Raw genomic sequence first — 22,353 nt, 5'->3', positions numbered from 1 at the left:
GGAGAGCAGGAGCAAAATATAGAACCAAACAGAAACATTAAATGCTCACGTTGCTCGTATTGCCACCTTTGTTTAGTGACGGTGGCAGAGGAAGGGAGAATTCCTCTGGAGTCTCCAAAGGAGAGCTCTCCAGCAATCTGCCCCAGCACTGTTTAACATGGTCCCTTCCCTCTCACCAGTGCACTCCCCTTAGTCCCTCCCTCCAGATTAGGTGCTTCACAGGTGTCTCTGACTGGCTGAGCCCCTGAAGTACTCAAAAGGTTACTTATGCCGCTGGTTTGGCTCACTGGATAGAGCGTTGGCCTGGAGACTGAAGGGTCCCAGGTTCGATTCGGGTCAAGGGCATGTACCTTGGTTGCGGGCACATCCCCAGTAGCGGGTGTGCAGGAGGCAGCTGATTGATGCTTCTCTCTCATCGATGTTTCTAACTCTCTATCCCTCTCCCTTCCTCTCTGTAAAAAATTCAATAAAATATCTTTAAAAAACAAAAAAAGGTTACTTATTTTCATACTTGAAATTCAGCAAAAGCCTCTTTATTTTCTCTGCTTCTTGGAAGCCTTGTCCACAATGCAAATAAACCACATCAGTATGAAGTATCTGACCTTAGAAAAAAATGAAGAGAAGCCAACTTATAAAACATTTCAAAACATAACACACCAAAGATTTAAACCAGTTGAAACAGAAAAGGAAACTGGTTTGTCTTTTAAAATGCAGCCTGAATCATTCATATTCACTAAATCAGATTCTCCCGAAGCACTATAAAGTTTTGGTATGTCCAAAGTTACAAGGACTCTACTTTGCTACATAAAACCATTACTAATTTTTAATAATATTTATCAATAACAGTAAAAGCTAATGGCATGGGATATTTTAATTTCTTCTTTGGGTTATAGATACATGAATTTCTTTACCTTGTATAATTTTTTCAGTGCATATTTATGAATTGTGAGCTTTTCTGTACTACATAATGTTTTAGTTAAAAATAAATTCAATGAAAAAAATATATATGTATTTAAATTTTTTAGGGTAACTACCTAAAGAATAAAAGTAATGATGAGCTACATGACCAACTTAGGAAGTTAGGCAGAATGAAAATGATCTCAAATGAAAACAGAGAAATGTAGAATAAAGTGAGGAGTAATAGAAAGGGTAAATATATGAGTAATAGAAAAAAAATTTACTGGCCAAAACAATAAAAATGTCTTGTGGTATTTAAAATATATACAGAATTAAAATGAATTACACAGGTGCCACCATGGAGGAGTATCATCGCCACTGCAACGAGGCTGACATAAATGCAGATGAAAGCCACAATATTGTTCGAGGTGGGGTTTTGGGTAGTGAATATTACAATCAGAACATCAACCAATGGACTGCAAAGATAGTAGAATGTTTAGTACGTTTGGTTACGTTGGTAAAAGCTTATGTCTATTATGACCTGTGCAGTGGTCTAGGGGAGTGCAGGTGGCTTTCACAGACAGTTTATGCTTTTGGGTATACCACATCTGATGGAGCCTGTATGGAAGATGGGAGAACCAAACCATGAAGTGTATCGTCAATGTTTTTGCCACTGTTACTGTCCTGTGACACACTGAAAATATTTAGCAAAATCCATTAACTTAAAATTTGTCAGTGTATCCTTTCTTAAAAAAGTAAGTTACTTAATATGCGAGATGGCAAGTGTGCAATATGCTTCAAAGCAATCAACAAAATCTAAATATTATAAGCAAGCAATCACATAGTAAGTTTACAGATTAACTCATATTCTATATACAGAATCATTCCCTTTTTCTTTTACAAAGCATGCTTTTTTGCTATTAAAAGTTATCATTCATACCTTTTCAATTTTTAATTATAAAAGTCATATGTAATCACACGAAAGAACATTTAGCGATAAAATAGAAAAATCCATAAACCCAGCAGCTGTTATATCCTAGTCTTACTTACTTATAGTCTTTTCATTTGTATCTAATTTTACATTATTTTAATAATAGTATATTTATAATTTTGTACTTTAAGAAGTTTTAATTTTACTCTATACAGAATCATTTCAATAGGAACAGTTTAATGTCAGCAAAAATCAAATACAAAGAAATGGCATGAAGTGAAAATACAATCCTATAGTTTGACCAGCTTTTCATTAACATTATATACCTAATGAGACATGGACATCCATGCAAACAATAAAATTCTCTTTCAGCTTCAGAGATGTTTTAACAGGGATAAATATATGAACAAAACATGTTGCCAGAATAAATCTAGAGAAAATAATAATTAGCTAACACTCCTTAATTTTGTATTTCTTCTTAGTGGTACACATGACTTAGTAGAAAGGAACTGTTCCTTTTTTCTCTCAACTAATAGTGGAGTACCAACTACTATTAACTTGTTTATATTTTATGAGAATTGTTAAAACAGTTTTTAAAAATTCAAAATCTTGGATTTATATCAGGGTGAATTAAATCTGGTAACCTTGAATTACCCTGTTGAACAAAATGAGCTACAGAGTACAATGAAAAGTATCTAACAGTTGCCTTACAATTCACGCATCCCATGTGTAACAAACATGTATTGAATGCCTGTCACTGCATATTTCTCTGCTAGTCATTATAGTTATCAATCTGCTGTTCAAATTCTAAGTTTCTTTTGGCACCTATTCAGTTGGACAATTAACATTTATGTTTGGGGAAGAAAAAAAAGTTGTTTTACAAGCGATGGAAAAAGTGAATCTGGTTATCCATGTAGACGTAACCAAAGTGAAAAGCACTTATTGCTGACAGAGAATCATAGCTGTAATTTTAAGAATTGCTCCTAGCAGGTAAAAAAACGCATAAAGTATGCAGCTCTTAAAAAGCTTATTAGCAGTCTAACTGTACAAGTAGTAAATTTTATCACTGCTTTAGTTACAACCATCTATAAATAATTTTAAATACTTATGTGGAGTTCAAATTAATTAGAATGAAGTGTAAATTAAAAGTATACAATCACTAGCAGATTATTGAAATCTCAGGACTTATGAAATGTAAACTTATTTAAAAAATAAAAGATGAAAAATTAAAGTACACAGCTGGCGACCAAATGTGAAGTTAAACCGCTGTTTAACCTTGAAACAAAATCAAGTTTGCATATTACCACTAACACTAATACATATAGGGACTGGAACCATGATTCATTGAATTTTGGGAAAAAGAAAAGCTTGGTATTAGTACTGACAATATTAAGACAGTATTCTTGTAGGAACACTGTGTGCATGTTTGATACTTTGCTGAGTAACAGTAATTGCTCAGTGTTTAAGAAGAACATTAAGAAAATACAAGGGGAGAGTTTAATGCAATGATTTTCAGCCTGTGGAAAATTCTCATAGTCACTGCCTTTATGTTACCTTATACTGCTGGCTTTTGTGCCATTGAAGATTATAATAGTGGCCAAACTATCTGTGCAGTTAAGACTTATTTTGATTATTGTTATTGAAGCCTGATCTTAAAAGAATAATAAAAAATATCTCGTGAACTTGCCATCAGCTGCTTCTAGTTAAAATATAATAAAGATTATCTTCCTGTGCTGTAAAAAATAAAATAAAATGTATCTATCACACATAAGTGCATCACAATAAACAGATGTGATAGGAAGACAGAATTGGGGGGGGGAGGGGGTTGGTTAACAAATAAGATGAATATGAAGTTTGATTTTCTCATCCCTGTACATGAGAAAACCATTTTCTAAGACTTGAAAAATTAACATTATTTCTAAGTCCTCATGAAATATATGAAGTGAAACGTATGACCAATCAAACAACTTTTATATAAAAGCGGAAAGATGTGCTTACTGGTAGGAGAAATGATAGCTAATTTGCAACCATGTTTGTAACCAGGATCCACTCCCATCAAGGTGCGCCCTGGAACAGGGTTTGTTAAAAGGAGCTGACGAAGGTTCCGTCCAAACATCATCACTGATTCCTTCTCTGCATCTGACGTTAGTTTGGCTCTTTAGAAAAAAAGAAAAAGAAAAAGAAGAATGTAGTTTTTCATTCACCCAAATTTTCTTCCAGAAAAAGAACAGAATTCATTTTATACAGTTATTCCTTACAAGAGCATTTATTAACATAATTACTTAAAGAGAAAACATTATATACAAAATTATATTGAGTCTATTTTTGCTAAGTGCAGAAACACAGTATCACAAATGTCTTTGTGGTATCAAACCTACCAAGTTCATCATTCCTATGCTCCTTCTCTCTGCTCTCCTTTATGTATAAACATCTGTGTATATGAGAGAGACCGGATGTATAAAGATTTGGACAGCAAATGGATGTCAAATTAAAGTTTGTCAGAAAATTAAAAATATAAGCACATAATCAGCGTGATAAATTATTGAGTCATAAGTAGCCTCCTCCAACAATACTTAGTTTTACACCTTCACCTATACATATTTCAATGTTACAGTCTCACTCTATTCCATTCCTGCATCTACCCCCTTTGTCTTTCTCAGTGATTTGATATGACCATAGATACTAATGCCAATCTACAACTATGGCTTATATAAATAACTTCCCAGTTTTATCCAAAGAAGTTATTAAAAGTCGAATTTTAAAACTTGTTCTAGGATAAAAATATGTGTCTATAATGGACATAAAGACAGTTGTAAACTAAGTTTTACATCACTCATCTACTTAAAACTTAACTTATTACCTCATGAAATTCGTAAGAATTTATAAAAAGTATCTCTTCTTTATTAGACCAGGTTAAAAAAATGCATGCCATTGGCCACAAGAAAATTGAGAAGTCAAAAGCAATTCAAAGTACATTTCATATTAGTTTTGAGGTATAATGTTTTACATATCCGAAGGCACACAGATCTAACTAATATTTGCTTTTCAGGCTTAATTCAGTTCCCTAAGGCTCTTCTCTCATTTTCTTTAACACTTCAGTCATTCTCCCTGCAGTCAGCCATGCAATATGAAAAGTATCATTATAGATCTTCACTTTTAACTTTATTTATTGAGTGAGCATTTGCTGTCAGTCTTATATAAGGTACCATGATTGGCGTGAGAGATACAAAGCTCAAAAGACAAGATCCCTATCCTGAAGACCACTATCTAGGGGAAGAAACAGAAAAATAAACAGACAAGTACAAAACAATGGTAAGTGCTATACTAATGGGAACACATAGGGAGGATAGCTAAATTAGAAAGACTTTCTAAAAGATGTCTTCTCAGGTGAATCCAGAAGGATAAGTAATAGATATAGGCAAATAAAGGTAGGGAGAGTAGATAGAAGGCATGAAAAAAATACCAGTACTCCGGGCAATGGAAGCAGCTCATGGCTCATTACAGAGGCATGTAATTTCACATGCTAAAGTAAAAAGAAATACCAAGACATAGGCTATAAAGACAAAAAGAAACCAGATCACAAAGGGTCAATCAAGCACATTCTTCTAAAGATTTTGCATTTTTTCCTGGAGACAAAGATCATCTATGGCCCTATTATAATAATTCAGACAAAAATGATGATGTCCTGAACCAACTCTCCCCTAGTAACCATGGAGACAAACAGAAGTCCACATTCAAAATATAATGAAAGATGGTAAAATAGCATTTGGCTTTAGGAAAGAGGTAGGTGTAAAAAATGACACATGAATGAATGATCAGGACAATCACAGAAATAAGAAATGTAGAAGTAGACTACACATATGCAGTCAACTGAATAAAATGGCTGCAAAATAATGGTCTAAATGATCATTCATGAATGGAGAAAAGTCTGGTTCACAATGGTTATGTCTAGGTAGTGAATTATGTGTTTTTTCTTTGTTTTACTGATTTTTTTCAATTTTTCTACATTAGGACAAATTTCCTTTTAATTAGAGAATTAAAGTAATTTTCTTTTTAAAATAAAAATCCATTGGGAGTTTCCCCCCTCAACCGCTGTTCAGGTAATTACAAGTATTTCTATTGAGAGACACATCTACTGGTATAGACAATGTCTGAAAACCAACTTATGGAATGAAATAAGATATATTTCTTTAACCACAGGCATTTTACAAAAAGAGAAGGAAAGTGCTCTTGCTTGTCACTAATGGAAGTCAGAGAAGGATTATACATTAAAGAATTCCACACCAAACAACTTTCATTAACTCTCAATAAAATTATTCCACAAGCAGTGAAGCTAAGCAAATCTATGCAAGCTATGCATGCATATAAGCATAACCAATGGACATAAGACACTGGGGGGTAGGGGAGGCCAGAGGATTGTCAAGGGCGGGGAAAAAAGGAGATATATGTAATACTCTTTGTAATACTTTAAGCAATAAAACAATTAAAAAAAAAAAAGCAAATCGAATATATACAAAAATGTCAAAAGTGACACTAGACATTATATGTAACATGAGAAAACAAGATAAAGGAAATGAAATTTTAAATAAGTTAAGTTTCTTTTTTACTTCAATAAGAACAGAATCCCTTATTTTTAAATTTGATACCCCAGCACTCAAAAATAAGAAATGTTACTTCACACAGACTTGAAGTGAAATAGTTCTCCAAAAGAAATACTATTTTTAAGGGATGTCTGGGCTAGAATGGATGAATCAAGAGAATGAATGACTTTAACAAAAAAGAGATTGGACAAAGGAACTATATGTTGTTTTTAATAGTACCTCCTCACTCTCTGCTCTAAATACCTCTAAACTCAATGTCCAGGTCCAGAAAAAGAAAAACAAACAAACAAAAAGGCTACTATAAATTAATGAGGTTGAAGAGATGACTAAATCTAGAGTTCCAAGATAACCCTTGCTGAAACCGATGAACAAGTGAGAATGAAGAAAATCTGTGGCACATAGGAAGGAATGCAGAAAAGGCTGGTTTTTAAAGATTGCCAACCAAGACCAAGGCTAGAGGGAAGGGAAAAGAGGGGTTTGCCTCCTAACATTACTTTTCTTTCCATCTCCTCCCCTAGAAACAAAACTGTACCTCACCTTTTTTGTAGTTCTTCTTTATAACAGTCCCTCTGTTGGTCCATCTACATGATTCCTTTAATAACCTTTTAATATTTGCTCATCATTGCTGATAATTACTCATCCAAATAACTCCCATTTGGAGTGAAAAACATTATATTACCTTTCTCTCTTCATAGCAATAAATTCATTATGTGTTGCACTGATTCCCTTATGCTTTTTTTTGGCTCTCTTTATCCGTAAAACTGCTTCCAACTAACTTCTCCATTAACTTCTTAGTTTGTTTCTCCCAAACCAAATCTCTCATCAATAAAACCCTTTATTTAGCTTGGTTGTCAAACTGCAAGATTGTATTGCAGAACTGGAAAAGGTACATAGGAGGGGTCAAGATTTGATAAGTATGTCATAATTAATAGCTGTTTTGTGATGTATGAATGTGAATGCCTCTTCAGACTGAAATCTATGCTTAATTTTAAGACTTTGTGCTTGGGATTCAGTTCTTTGGATTGATTGATGGATCAACAAATACTTATGCTTTAATAGGCTTATTTCATACATTAGCATAAACAGTATACAAAATTAAATTAGACAAGATGCATACCTGAACTCTCTACAGAGGAGAGGATAAATAAGGCGTTTAAAAGAATCATCTATTGAATTGTGTAAAATCTTCATTAACTCCGGCCTTGCAAAGCGACGTGGTCTCCACCTGAGGGGGAAAAAAGGCTATACTAAAACTGATGTACCAATAACAAGACCAGGAAACAGCTCTTGGAAGAGGAAAGAGGAAGTGGAACAGAAAAGGGGGGAATAACTTTACTGAAGCCAAAGTAACAGTCTGTGTAGAGACTATGATGCCTGGAAAATTATTAACTATGGCATCTGAAGTTATTTTTAAAAATCTAGTAACCATGGTCATACAAACTGAAGGAAGGAAAAACTTGCCTATTCTAGGAAGAGTCTCCAAAGCATTATAATAATGGTCAAAATCTTCAGATATAAGAAAGTTACCAAAAAAAATTACTACAAGTAGATTAGTACTACTCGGGCATAAAATACTAGTTTTGGGAGGACAGGGAGGTTTAGATACTAGTAGATAAGCTAGAAAATATGGCAGTGAGCAGACCATTAAGAGTATTATATACCATGCCATGGAGCTTGGCCAGTGAGGAAAGATAACACAGTCCTGCGTCCTGGGACAATATGCTAAGAAGATAGTCTTTTAAGGCGAAAAGACCCTAATGGAGTGCTTTTTTAAAAAAACACTATTTCTGATGTCGGCTGGGGTCATTCCCTTTAAGGGCAAACCAAGGTATCCCCATTTGCTTATAGGAAAAACTTTTACATATGCTATGGTTTCTCCCAAGAATGCCTTGATTCCTTTGTCTTGCATGCTAAATCATAATTCATGTTTTTTTCCAAGTGAAATTTATTGGGGTAACACTGGTTAATAAAATTATATAGGTTTCAGGGCTACAATTCTAAAATTACATCATCTATATATTGTATTGTGTATTCACCACCCCAATAATGTTTTTAATGTAAAGAAGATACTATATCCATTATCTGTCATTGTTGGTTTGTTTTTTTAGAAAATGGACATCTTTCCATATTAGTACATACAGATATCAGTATAGTATTTTAGAAACAAAAGAAAGGAAATTTTATAAAAATCTATAAACAGACCTATTTTGGATGCACCACCTACAGAATTCATTCTTAACTCCATCAGGAATGTTGACCTTGACCGTCAGTATCTTCAAATTTTCTCCACGGTTAATTGCCAGAATCTGAGTACACACATATATGGCAAAGACTATGATGATCCACAAAACATATAAATGATCAATTTAACCATTCAACATTTATAAAATAAGTCAGGTGGTTACCCAACCTAGAACTGTATCAATTTTTTATTCATTTATTTACCAAAAATGTATTAAAAAATAATCATTTCTTTATATAGTTTATAAAATTTTAAAAAATAAAACACAAGTACAAAGCCTATGACATTCACCAGAAAAGACTTTGGTGATCTAAAATCTCATTTGAGATTCAACTAACTGAAAATTAATGATCATCTAGAGATAGGATATACTTTTAATATTTGTGAAAAGAAATTGCTAAAATAAGTACAAACAAATTCCTGAGTAAAATATTTAATCACTATTAATTGTTACCATTTATTGAGCACTTAGTAATTGTCAGGCCCAACTAAGTACTTTAAATACACTACCTCATTTAATCTTCAAAACCACCAAACATACATGTATTATCATCTTCATTTTATATAATTTTCCAAGACTAATTTGTCCCAAATCATAAGCAGTACAGGAGAAATTTAAACTCAGATCAGCCTGCCCATGGTCTTAAATTAATACATTAAAAGAGCAATTGTTTTAAAACATATTAAAAACTTCCCTTAAAGAAGAGCAAGCAAATCTCAAGTAAGCAAAAGAAATAAAATACTAAAAATACAGGGGAAAGTAACAAAATAGAGAATAGAAAAACAATAGAAAGTATCAAAACCAAAACTTGGTTCTTTATAACACCAACAAAATTGACAAACTTTTCACTAGACTAGGGGTGTCAACCTGCAGGCCATATAAGGCCCAAGAAATCATTTGGTCTGGCTTTGCCAATGCATTAGGGGTGAGTTAATTAAATGTTTGACTAAATATAGCTAGCTAATTTTTAAGTTGTTAAATTTGTATGGCCTGAGAATGATGTTATAAATATCCAAATGGCCCTTGACAGAAAAAAGGTTCCCCACCCTTGCACTAGACTGTCCGAGAAAAAAAGAAGAAACATTCCAATCAGGAATGAAAAAAGGGCCATGACTGTGGATGATATAAAAATAAAAAGAATGATAAGAGAATACTATGAACAACTGTACGCCAAATTAGATCACTTAGATAAAGTGGACAAATTCCTCAAAAGATACAAACTGCCAAAACAGAATCAATAGAAGTGGAAAAGCTGAAACAATCTATAACAAGAGATTGAATTAGTACTTTTAAAATTTCCCACAAGGAAATTTCCAGGCTCAGATGGCTTCATTGCTGAATTCTACAAAATATTTAAAGAATGCCAATTCTCCACAGACTCTTCCAAAAAAATACAATAACTTCCCAAATCTTTCTATTTACTCTGACACCAAAACCAGACAAGTACATCACACAAAAAAACACAAGGAAGAAAACACACAACATACCACTATCTCTTGTGAATATAGATGTAAACAACCTCAATAAAATATGAGTAAACCAAATCTAGAAACATATCAAGAGGGATTGATTCCAAGAATGCAAGTTTGGTTTGATATACAAAAATCAATTAATGTAATACATCAGACCAATGAAATAAAAAAGAAAACTACATGATCATCTCTGTAGACGCGGAAAAAGTATCTGACAATCCAGCAGTCATTCATGATAAAAACAACAAACTAGGAATAGAAGGTATTTCATTAAGGTGGTAAAGGGCACATACAGGAACCTGACAGAGAACACCATACTAATGGTTTAGGACTGGATGCTTCCCATCTAAGATCCATCTCCTCTTACCACTTCTATTCAACATTGTGCTGCAAATTCCAGTCAAGGAAGTTAGGCAAAAATTAATAAATAAAAGAAATAAAAAGCACCTAGATTGAAAAGACAAAGTAAAACACACTTGCAAAGACTATGATTTTATATATAAAAAAAAAAAATCCTAAAGAAACTGTTAGAACTAATTAAGATTTCAGCAAGACTTCAGGACAATCAATTTACATTTATAAGCATTCTGGAAATGAAAATTCTTCTAAAATTTTATTTACCGAAGCACCAAAAGGAATAAAATACTTAAGAACAATTTTAACATAAGAACTGCAAAACTTATACTCGGGAAGCTACAAAACATTGTTAAGAGAAACTAAAGACCTACATAAATGGAAAGACATCCCATGTTCATGGGTGAGAAGGTTTAATATTGCTAAAATGGCAATACTTCCCATATTGATTTACAGAATCAACGTAAGTAATCCCTGTCAAGTTCCAGCTAGGTTCTTTGCGAAAACTGACAAACTAATTTTAAGATTCATATAAAAATTCAAGAAACCCAGAATAGCCAAATCAATCTTGAAAAAACAGAACAAAGTTGGAGGACTCCCATTTTCTGATTTCAAGACAGGTGCTACTGGCATAAGAACAGACCTACTGAATGGAATAGGAGAAAGAGTCCAGAAACAAATCCATATCTATGGTTAACTTATCTACAATAAGGATGCCAAGATAATTCAATGGGGAAGATGCAGTCTTTTAAAAAAAAAAAAATAATGCTGAGACAACTGAATAGCCACATACAAAAGAATAAAGTTATAACCCTTCCTCACACCATACACAAAAATTAACTCAAAATCATAGACTTTAACATAAGAACTGAAGCTATAAAACTCTTTTAGAAGAAAATATAATATCTTTAATTTGAATTTTACATGGAAAAGATCCAGAATTGAGCTCAAATCCAAGCACACTTATAAGCAGAGTCTAATAAGAAAGGTCACTGGTCAGAAAGTCATGATACTTGAGATGTTCTATTGTCAGCTATGCTAGTAATTCTTGGTGTCACCATAACTTCTCTGGGTCCTGAGCTCCCCATTTATGAAATGGAAAGGATATGACAATATTACAAGAATTTCAACGAAGAAAAAAGAAAATAGTTGACCTAAAATTCTTTAATTCATTAGTAAGTAGGCAAATCCAAAGTATTATCATTATTACTACTACCAGCATGCATAAGCAGTTTCCTTATTTACCTGATGATGTTGGATGTTTCTTATGTTGCATGAAAAATTCTGGTAGAGATGAAACTTACCAACATCTTTCTCATTTACTTTTTTTGAGGACACTTTTGCCAGAGATGACTGAATAGAAATATATCTATTTTGGCACCTGTTCAAATACACAAATTTTAAAATAAACAAGTATCTATAATAATAAAAGTGTAATATGCAAATCGACTGAATGGCCGAACAGCAGAATGACCGTCTGGACTACCATGCTATGAAACCCACTGGCGCCAGGCCAGCCAAGGTGGGTGCAATGCAATTGGTCGGGGGCCTGGCCATCGCCCCATGATCGCCCCAAAGAGGGAAGCCCAGGCCACCGGCCAGCAGGGCAATCAATTGGGGAGCTCCACTATTGCCCCAAAGAGGGAGGCCCAGGCTACCCGGCCAGCGGCGCTGCAGCAGGCAGCCTGGGCCTCCCTCTGCAGGGCGATCCATCAGGGCACCCTGGCCAGGTAAGCAGGGCCTACCTCTTTGGGGCGATCAATCACACAGTCCCACAATCGATCCCTCCGCAGAGGGGGACTCGGGCTACCTGGCCAGCAGCGATGCAGCAGGTGGGCGGGGCCTCCCTATGAGGGCGAATCATCACAGGGCTCCCAGACTGTGAAAGGACAAAGGCTGGGCTGAGGGGAACATCCCACCCGACCTCCAAGTGCACAAATTTTGTTCACCAGGCCTCTAGTTTATTCTTTATTTTTTTTAAATATATTTTATTGATTTTTTAACAGAGAGGAAGGGAGAGGGATAGAGAGTTAGAAATATCGATGAGAGAGAAACATCGATCAGCTGCCTCCTGACATCCCCTACTGGGGATGTGCCCGCAACCAAGGTACATGCCCTTGACTGGAATCAAACCCGGGGACCCTTCAGTCCACAGGCCGACGCTCTATCCACTGAGCCAAACTGGTTAGGGCTAGTTTATTAATATGTGTAATAAAGAAACATGTTATATGGAATAGGTTAAAAAAAAAGTTAAGCTGCCAGTTGGAGCATCATACCATACACCAAAGGGTCACAGGTTCAATTCCTAGCGAGGACACATACCCAGGTTGCGAGTTCCATTCCAATAAGGGAACATACAGGAGGCAACCCATCAATGTTTCTCTCTCATATTGATGTTTCTCTCTCTCCCTCTCTCTCTCTCGCTCTCTCTCTCTAAAATAAATAAAATCATATCTTCAGGTGGGGATTAAAAAAAAAAGTTAAGCCACTACCAAATATTTTTAAATGATACCCAACAATGAGTTATTGGCCCATTAAAAGAGGTCTCTTTGCCTATTCATCAGTCCTACAAATCTATATATGTATCAACCCAATCCTTCCATAAAATGTCTAAATGAGTTCAGATTCCATCTGCAGTTATAGAAGAGGTCAAAACTACAATGAAACAGACTAATGACCCTGGTCAAAATATCATCCTTCTCTAACCAAGTAAGCCAGTCAGAATCAATTAAAAGCTAAAAAGAAGAAAATGTGTCAGAAAAGCTATCAATGAGAATGTATTGAAACAACCAAATTTTTGCAGTATAATCTATATACTAGCATATAAAAGCGTAATATGCAAATCGACCAGATGGCAGAAAGACCAGTCAGCTATGATGTGCACTGACCACCAGGGGCCAGAAGCTCAACGCAGGAGTGGCCCCCAGCCCACAGGCCCCCATTGCCCAACTGGGACCTACCAGCCAACCTCTCGGTCCCTCTCCCCAGCCAGCAGGCTCTGACCGCCCGATGGGGAGCGGGGAACTGGGAACCGGGGGGAGGGGGCAGCGGACACGGGTGGTGCTGGGGCACCGATCACCCCACTGGTTGCCCCACACACAGAGGGCAACTGGTGGCAGTGGCAGCAGCAGCGGGGGGCAGGGTTGGCTGCTGGCAGCCAGGGAAGATTGGCCCAAATCGCAGGCCAGGCCTAGGGGCTCTACAAATTTTGTGCACCGGAACTCTAGTTACCTGTAAAAACACATTTTGAAAGCTGGGCAATTCTCCTACTTCAACTCATTCCTGCTACGGTCACTAAGAAAATAGCAAAGTTCTCTCCTCTGAATTAACATGACCCTGACAAGCTACAGTAGTCAACTGATTCATGTCTACCTTTCCTCTTCTCTACACAGCTCACACAGCTGCATATGTGGAGAGAGATGAAGAGCAGAGGGTCAGGAAACATCAAAATTAAGTTTTAAATTAATTTTTTTAAAGGGAAAAAAAGAAAGAACTCATGGATACAGACAACGATGTGGTGATTGTGAGGTAGAGGAGGATAAAGGGGGGATAAATGGTGATGAAAAAAAATAAGGGAAAAAATATAAGTAAATTAAAGTAAGTAAGTAAAGTAAAATCTAATTTTTTTTTTAAAATATATTTTATTGAGTTTTTACAGAGAGGAAGGGAGAGGGATAGAGAGTTAGAAACATCGATGAGAGAGAAACATCGATCAGCTGCCTCCTGCACACTCCCCACTGGGGATGTGCCTGCAACCAAGGTACATGCCCTTGACCGGAATCGAACCCGGGACCCTTCAGTCAGCAGGCCGACGCTCTATCCACTGAGTCAAACCGGCTTTGGCAATAAAATCTAATTTTTTAAAAATTGTTCTGTAAAAGATAATTTAAGCCCTGGCCGGTTTGGCTTGGTAGATAGAGTGTTGGCCTACAGACTGAAGGGTCCTGGGTTCAATTCCAGTCAAGGGCACATGCCCAGGTTGCGGGCTCCGTCCTCAGTAGGGAGCGTGCAGGAGGCAGCCAATCAAGGATTCTCTCATTATTGATTTTTCTATCTCTCTCCCCCTCTCTTTTCCTCTCTGAAATCAATAAAAATATATTTCAAAAAATAAAATAAAATAATTTAAGACCTGGCTGAAGTGTCTCAGTTGGTTGGAATGTCGCTCGATACACCAAAAGGTGGAGGGTTTGATAACCAGTCTCAGGGATTGTGCAAGAGGCAGCCAATCAATGTTTCTCTCTCACATCGATTTTCTCTCTCTCTCTCTCTCTTTATTCCTCTCTAAAAAAGCAAAAATTAATTTTAAAAAAGATCTTATTTTAATGAGGCATAAAATCCATAAGCCTGAGTAGGGTTTTAAAAATCTCTTACAAATTGGGACTGTGATACCATGGGTAAGCTGCTCTCCATCAGCTAAAATTCATTTTGAGGTCAGTACTTTTAGCCATACCTGACATGAAATAATTTCGTTCGCCTAATCATGGTAAACACTAGAAATGAAATGTTATAAAATTATATTCCTATGGCATACTATGTTTAAAAGCAATGCCACCCACTCTAAATGAATATGAATCTCTAGCATATTTTGTGTAACCTAGTGGTTTTTAAACAGTGTTCCTCAAAGCCCTCTACTGAGGTGCTTCAATGTTAGGAAGATGAGCATTCAGTTTCAGGCTCCCTGCTCAGAATTCAATTAAAGCAACTTTACTTTTATCTGTTTTAAATATTAGGGATCTGTTGTTTGAACAGAGTTCTGCTACTTTAAAAAAAAGAAGTCTGAAAATAAAGTTTGTTTGTTTTAAAACAAATTTCTTTTAATTGATTTCAGAGAGGAAGTTAGAAGGAGAGATAGAAACATCAATGATGACAGAGAATCATTGATTGGCTGCCTCCTGCACACCCCACACTGGGGATTGAGCCCTCAAACTGGGCATGTGCCCTGATCAGGAACTGAATCATGACCTCCTGGTTCATAGGTCGATGATCAACCACTGAGCCACACTAGCCAGGTTGAAAAAGCTTTTAATGAACACTGACTGGTCTCAGCACTAGCCATGCAGCTCTTAGCCACACGAACCCACAAAGCGAAAACCTCTGTGCAAGAACTACTCACAATTTTCTTATGAAGTCAAGTGTCTCTCTGTCCTTAGCAATCATGTCTGCTAAAATATGCTGCACTCCTGTTTCTATGTCCTGGAGTGTCGAAAGCCCTTTAGACAAAAGAGAAAACAAAAGCAAGAACTACAGATTTTCTTTTTAATTGTTATTAAATCACAAATTTATTCCAGTCAAAAAGAACCTTAAATTGACAAACTTAACACATTGTGGACAGATCATGAGAATTCTCACTTCATATTACACAGTGTTTTACAAACTATCATAGTTTTTAAAAAGATATTAACTTGTAAGAACATGTAATAAATAACTTCAAAATGCAATGGGTCTTTAATTTAAAAGTGTGCCTTTAACATTTATGTAAAACATTTTTTGTACTCGTTCAATAGAAACTTTTCTGGCCACTGGGTAAAGCGAGCAATAAAACCACTGGTCCGCAATGTGTTAAGACACAAAAGTATCATGGCAACAACTAGCTTCCCTCTCGAACAAAAACAAGTCTTCTAAAGCAATAACAGAGGACCTTCATATACCATATAACCTAGTGGTGAAAAACGCAGCTCTGGAGCCAGCTGCCTGGTCTAATCCTCGTTCCACCATTTACCAAATGTGTGACTCTTGGCAAGTTACTTGACCTCTCTGTGCTTCAGTTTCCTATAAAAGTAGACTAGTAATAGTACCTACTTCATGAAGTATTTACAAAGATTAAGCATGTTAGGGAAAAACACGTTAGTAGTACTGTAACTGCGCTGGGCCCTGAATAATTCCCATCATCAGAAGTATCACCAAGTATCCATCATTACATATGGTTCAGAAGCATCACCATGTATGACAATCAAGAGAGATATAGTTATCAAACCTATCCAGTAGGAACTCAATATGAGTGTGAACTAAGGAAAACTTATAGCACAGGAGGTAAAAAATAGAAGGAAAGGAAATCAACCATAACAGAAAAATTGAAATAAACAATATACCTTTATGCATCTAACATTCTGAAAGCTTTGGCATTCGATTTTACTGAAACATATTATGACTGGCCATAGACAGTTCCCACTGTGACCAATCTTAATACATGGCTATACAGTCTCAGCTACTATTAAATTATTAAATGTTGCAACCCTTTAAAAATCCAACTAAAACTACACATTTAAAAAAAATAAACTTGAATTTTACTCATTTCAACCCATCTCTATATTCAAATATTAACGTGCTTTTTCTTGTGATTATCTCCTTTTCAAAACAGATACTGAGATGTGTTATTTGTATCTGAACAGATATATATATTTTTTTACAGACACACATACTCTGTTTTTTAAATTGCAAACTCACATTTGCTGATTTTTTTAAAAAACAAGATCATGGTATGCTGTGATTCTCTACAGTTTTATACATACTATAGATTTTGTTATCAGATACTGCCCCCTACAGATACTTATGTCTCCTAGCCTAAAAAATCAACAGAAGCCAAGAGAAACGAGAATGACTGTCGGAAACACCAGAACATCACTCTCCCCCTTAAATCCTATCAGCACTCCTGAAAGGGCCACTTCTTCAACAAGCTGCAACCTAAGGCCCTCATTTTGACAATGAAACCAATACAATCTTGAAAGTGTCAGTTGTCACTTTCCTTGGGTTTTTCTCAGAAATAGCTCTGCCTTACTCCCTTCCTGTCTTTCTCTCTCTTGTGCACACGTACACACAAAAGGACAGGCAGATACATTTCAGGAAAAGACAAGCACTTTACTCCCGGAGACCACAAGTGTGAGAGGAGGACTTCACTTTATTCTTCATGCACATTGAAACTGCTGAAATTCTTTCCAAAGACTAGATATGATTCTATAATTAAATAAATTTTTAGAAATAGGACAAAGTTTTAAAGACAACATAGGAGAATCTTTATAATAAGTGAAGAATCCTTATTATCCTTATAACCTTAGGATGTAAAGGGATTTTTTTAAAAAAGAAAAAAAGCAATTACTATATCTTAAAAGATCAATAAATTGAAAAAATTAATATATTAACAATAATAAAACTAAGACCTCCTATTTACCAAGATAAAGCATAAAGAAAGTAAAAACAGAAGCTACAAACTGGGAGAAAAGATTTGCAACCCAGATAACTAAAAAAAGAAACTGATGAACAAAATAGATGCAGAGACATAGAATCATGGAACAGACTGATGAATTTCAGAGGGAAGGTGGGGGTGAGGAGGTGGTGGTGGGGAGAGATTAACCAGCAAACTTACAGCCCAAGGACACAGACAATAGTGTAGGCTAACGCTTGGGAGGGGCAGGTGCGGGGAGGAGGGGGTCAATGGGAAAAAACAAAGGAGACATCTATAATACTTTCAATAATAAAGATAAATTTTAAAAAATAAAAGTACATACAAAAAGAAAAGAATATCTTAAAATGATTATAAATTAGTAAGAAAAAGAGAAACAGCACTAGCCAAGTGGCTTAGTTGGCTGGAGCAAAAGGATGTAGGTTGGATTCCCTTTCAGGACACATGCCTAGCTTGCAGGTTCGATCCCAGGTAGGGGTGCATACAGGAGGCAACCAATATATATTTCTCTTTAACATGGATGTTTCTTTCTTTCTCTCTCTGTCCCACTTCCTCTCTCTCTAAATTAAAAAAAAAAAAATCAATAAACATATTCTTGGATAAGGATAAAAAAATGTTTTTAAAGAAAAAAGAGAGCCCTAACCGGTTTGGCTCAGTGGAGAGAGCATCGGCCTGTGGACTGAAGGGTCCCAGGTTTGATTCCGGTCAAGAGCTTGTACCTTGGTTGCGGGCACATCCCCAGTAGAGGGTGTGCAAGAGGCAGCTGATCGATGTTTCTCTCTCATCGATGTTTCTAACTCTCTATCCCTCTCCCTTCTTCTCTGTAAAAAATCAATACAATATATTTTAAAGAAAAAGAAAAAAGAGAAACAACACAATTAAAAAATGGGCAAAAGTTTAGAACAGTACTTCATCAAAAAAGAAAAGCTGAATGGCTAAGCAAGAAGTATATTGGGATTTATTTTGTAAGAATTCCTTCTTCTTTATATGCTATGTTTTTTTTGTACAGTCATTATTAATCAAACAAACTTTTTAATATATGTTATCATATATGTTTTCAAAAAGAAACAGGGCTGATCTCTTTAAGTAAAGCAGGTACCTTTTACACTGGGTTGAATGTAGGACAGCAGATTGAGCATTCCTGGATTCTCAAGCAGTGTCCTGGCTGCTTCCTCCAATCCCAACTGCCTTGCTCTCTGGGCTTTGGTGCCTTTGCTCCCGGTTTTATATGGAGCTGACTAGAAAAAACAAATTCAGAAAACATACCACATCGTTCAGTTTTAAAAAGCTAGTTAAAATTAGGACACAAAATTAGAGGACATGGCGGCGAGAATGCTAAAGACATCCTATGACAGTGATGGCGAACCTTTTGAGCTCGGCATGTCAGCATTTCGAAAAACCCTAACTTAACTCTGGGGCCGTGTCACAAATAAAAATTTTTTGATATTTGCAACCATAGTAAAACAAAGGTTTATATTTTTGATATTTGTTTTATATATTTAAATGCCATTTAACAAAGAAAAATCAACCAAAAAAATGAGTTCGCCTGTCACCTCTGACACGCGTGTCATAGGTTCACCATCACTGTCCTATGACATAAGACCTATGTCAACCCTTTCATCTTCCTTCAGAGACGAATTAATATTAATTAGATAATACTGGCTGCATGAAGACAGTTGTTCTTTATCTGACTCTTTACACTTTTATGTATGCATAAAATTAGTTTGTTTAGATTCACTCATCTTAAAAACTCAATGCCTGAACTGCAAGAACTGTAAGGTCTTCTCCTCAAATCCAGCAAGCTCCTCTAAAAGCTGTCAACATTTAATGCTTCTACTTCTTAACCCACAGCCACTCCTCAACCCATCGCCTGGCTTCTTTCCATACAGATGCTCAAAGTGATATCAGAAAGATCCATAAGGATCCCCTAATTACCAAATCCACCTTTTTCCCTCCGTATCTTGCCAAACCTCTCTGCTACACTTAACCAGTTAACTGCCACGATATTTTGAATTTAATTAAAAAAGGTCTGCCGCTTGCGTACCTTTAGACGCTTATGGCATACAAATGGTTAATTATCTTACCTCCTTCTAAAACTTTTTCCTAGTCTTCCACAGGATCATCATCTGATTCTCCTCATACTTCACTACTCTTCCCATGCCTCCTTCGTAAGCTCTCCCTCCCGCCACCCATGCTGCAGTGGTCCACCCTGACCTGCCCTCCTCACCAGCGCCCCTTGAGTGAAATCTTCTATTCTCATGGTGTCAAATACCAAATACAAGCTGAAGACACTCACAGTTAGGCCTTCATCTCAGGATGCTCCCTTAAGTTTCACGCTACTATAACCTAATCTCCTTTTCCCTACTTGATTGGGAATTCTTTAAAGACAAGCACTATGTATTATCTTTGTAAACCCAAGTGCCTACCACAAATATGCATCTGATAGTTATTTAACAAAGAATAAATATTTTGTTGAATTAAGTAATGATGACTGATGATTTCAGCTTCTTATATAGACCTAAAACATAATATAATCAGGTTTACATTAAAAGGTAAAAAGGGCTCCTTACCACGTGTTCTAGTTCTTCAAAAGTTTTACAGTTTAACAAAGCTCTTAACAAGCATTCGGACATCTTTCCCTCCTTCTTAATTTTCTGGATTGTACCACGAACCTTCTTAGCAACAGCCCTGAAAATAAAAACTTTTGTAATATACAAGACCTGTATGTTAAAACTTTCTCTTTGAAGCTATCTCCAACTTACAGAAATGTTGCAGGTAAAGTAAAAAGTACTTCCCCCCCCACCCCCCCTGAACCATCTATAATAATAAAAGCATAATATGCTAATTAGACGGGACAACCTTCCGGATGAAGCTGGGGCTATGAGGGAAACCTAGGTCCCAGGTGCTGGAGGGAAGCTAGTACCGGCAGTGGGGGGAAGGAAGGCCTACTCTTGCATGAATTTCGTGCATCAGGCCTCTAGTTTGAGAATAAGTTGCCATCACATTCAAGTATTTTATGTGCATTTTATAGAAACAAGAATATCCTCCTACATAATATAACCATCAAAATCCAATAATTACTATTGATGTTATTATCATCTAATCCTCAGATTTCAGACTTCATTTAAGTTTCACCAACTGTTTCAATAATGTCCCTCAGAGTGAATTTAGTTAAGAAGCATGGATTGCAGGGGACTGCCATGTATCCACAGTGTCCTTCAAGCTGAAACAGTATTTCAGTCTCTCCTTCACTTCAAAGCCTTGATTTAGAAGGCTTGATTCAGGCCAGTTATTTTGTATAATGTCCCAAAGTCTAGGTTTCTCTAATGTTTACTCACAATTTTATTCAGATGGTGTTTCTTTAGCAAAAATGTGTTGCTCTCACTGCATCTGATGTGACAGATAGGTGGCAGAATGACTTTCATTTGTCCTATACTAATTAACTTTGATTATCTGATTAAGATAGCATCTGTGGGCTTCTCAATAACACAAGTATTGTTTTTTAAATATATATATATATATATATATATATATATATATATATATCTTTATTGATTTCAGAGAGTAAGGGAGAGGAAGAGAGAGATAGAAACATCAATGATGAGAGAGGATCATTGATTGGCTGCCTCCTGCACGTCCCCCACTGGGGATCAAGCCCACAACCCAGGCATGTGCCCTTGACCCGAATCGATCCTGGGACCCTTCAGTCCGCAGGCTGACACTCTATCCTCTGAGCCAAACCAGCCAGAGCAATACAAGTATTCTTCATTCCCTTTGTAATTAAATATTTTGTGGTGAGGTACTTTTGATTACCCATTCATTCATCAATAAACTTTCAATTTATTCATTGATTTATTTATTGCATATGAATTCATAATTTCTTATTTTTTAGTGGTTATAAGCCATTGCTATCATTTATTTTAATGCTCAAATTGTTCTATAGTTGGCCAAAAGTACCCTTCAAACTAGAATCTGTGTCCTTTTGACATATTTTCATCATTCTTTGAGCACTTCCTTATTCTCTTGCAAAAGATATTCCAGGCTCATCTTTTACTTTCCCTGCCCCAGCCCTGGAATCAGGAGAATGGTGGTACTTAGACACCAACTTATGGGTGACAGGTGTACTCACTGCTATTGGGTATCACTGCTCAGAATGAGTACACCTGACACTCATAATTGATTTCTAAATACCGTTTTCCACTACAAAGAACCGGAATTTCATAGAGAAGCTGATTCCAGAAATCAATGTAAGGGATCAATGCACAGGTAGGGGGGCAAGGGCAAAGCACAGTTATTCTGCCACTTTATAATAATTTTTCACTGTGAATATGCAATCCTACTGTTATTTGTAATGCCTCTCATCCTATTTCATTATCTGTTCCTATTTACATGATCTGCCTAATAATGCTATTGCTAAAATGATGGGCAAAAGGCAGGGAGATAATACAAATTAATAAAAATGATAAAAAATAAAATTAAATCTAATTGGGTGGGGGGGCAAAGGAAGGAGATTTCAAATTAAAGATGAAGCATAGCCCTAGCTGGTTTGGCTCAGTGGATAGAGCATCGGCCTGCGGACTGAAGGGTCCCAGGTTCGATTCCGGCCAAGGGCACATGCCTGGTTTGCAGGCTCCATCCCCAGTGTGGGGTGTGCAGGAGGCAGCCAATCAATGATTCT

The 22,353-nt window shown here is 36.2% G+C and overlaps 1 protein-coding gene across 1 annotated transcript in view; it reads right to left on the bottom strand.

Annotated features, from left to right (window-relative positions):
• Positions 1-22,353, bottom strand: part of SRBD1 (S1 RNA binding domain 1) — a 156,148-nt gene that overhangs the window by 118,032 nt on the left and 15,763 nt on the right. The window contains exons 6-13 of the mRNA XM_081100554.1: positions 20,246-20,363; positions 18,775-18,913; positions 15,612-15,708; positions 11,744-11,879; positions 8,632-8,735; positions 7,547-7,654; positions 3,827-3,984; positions 512-602 (exon numbers count right to left, since the gene is read on the bottom strand). Coding sequence (XP_080956680.1) covers positions 512-602; positions 3,827-3,984; positions 7,547-7,654; positions 8,632-8,735; positions 11,744-11,879; positions 15,612-15,708; positions 18,775-18,913; positions 20,246-20,363 — 951 coding nt within the window. The remainder of the gene's footprint in view (positions 1-511; positions 603-3,826; positions 3,985-7,546; positions 7,655-8,631; positions 8,736-11,743; positions 11,880-15,611; positions 15,709-18,774; positions 18,914-20,245; positions 20,364-22,353) is intronic.

This window comes from Myotis nattereri (assembly GCF_964212035.1).
Source record: "Myotis nattereri genome assembly, chromosome: 10".
Taxonomy (NCBI): Eukaryota; Metazoa; Chordata; class Mammalia; order Chiroptera; family Vespertilionidae; genus Myotis; species Myotis nattereri.
This window is presented reverse-complemented; position numbering and strand designations above follow the sequence as displayed.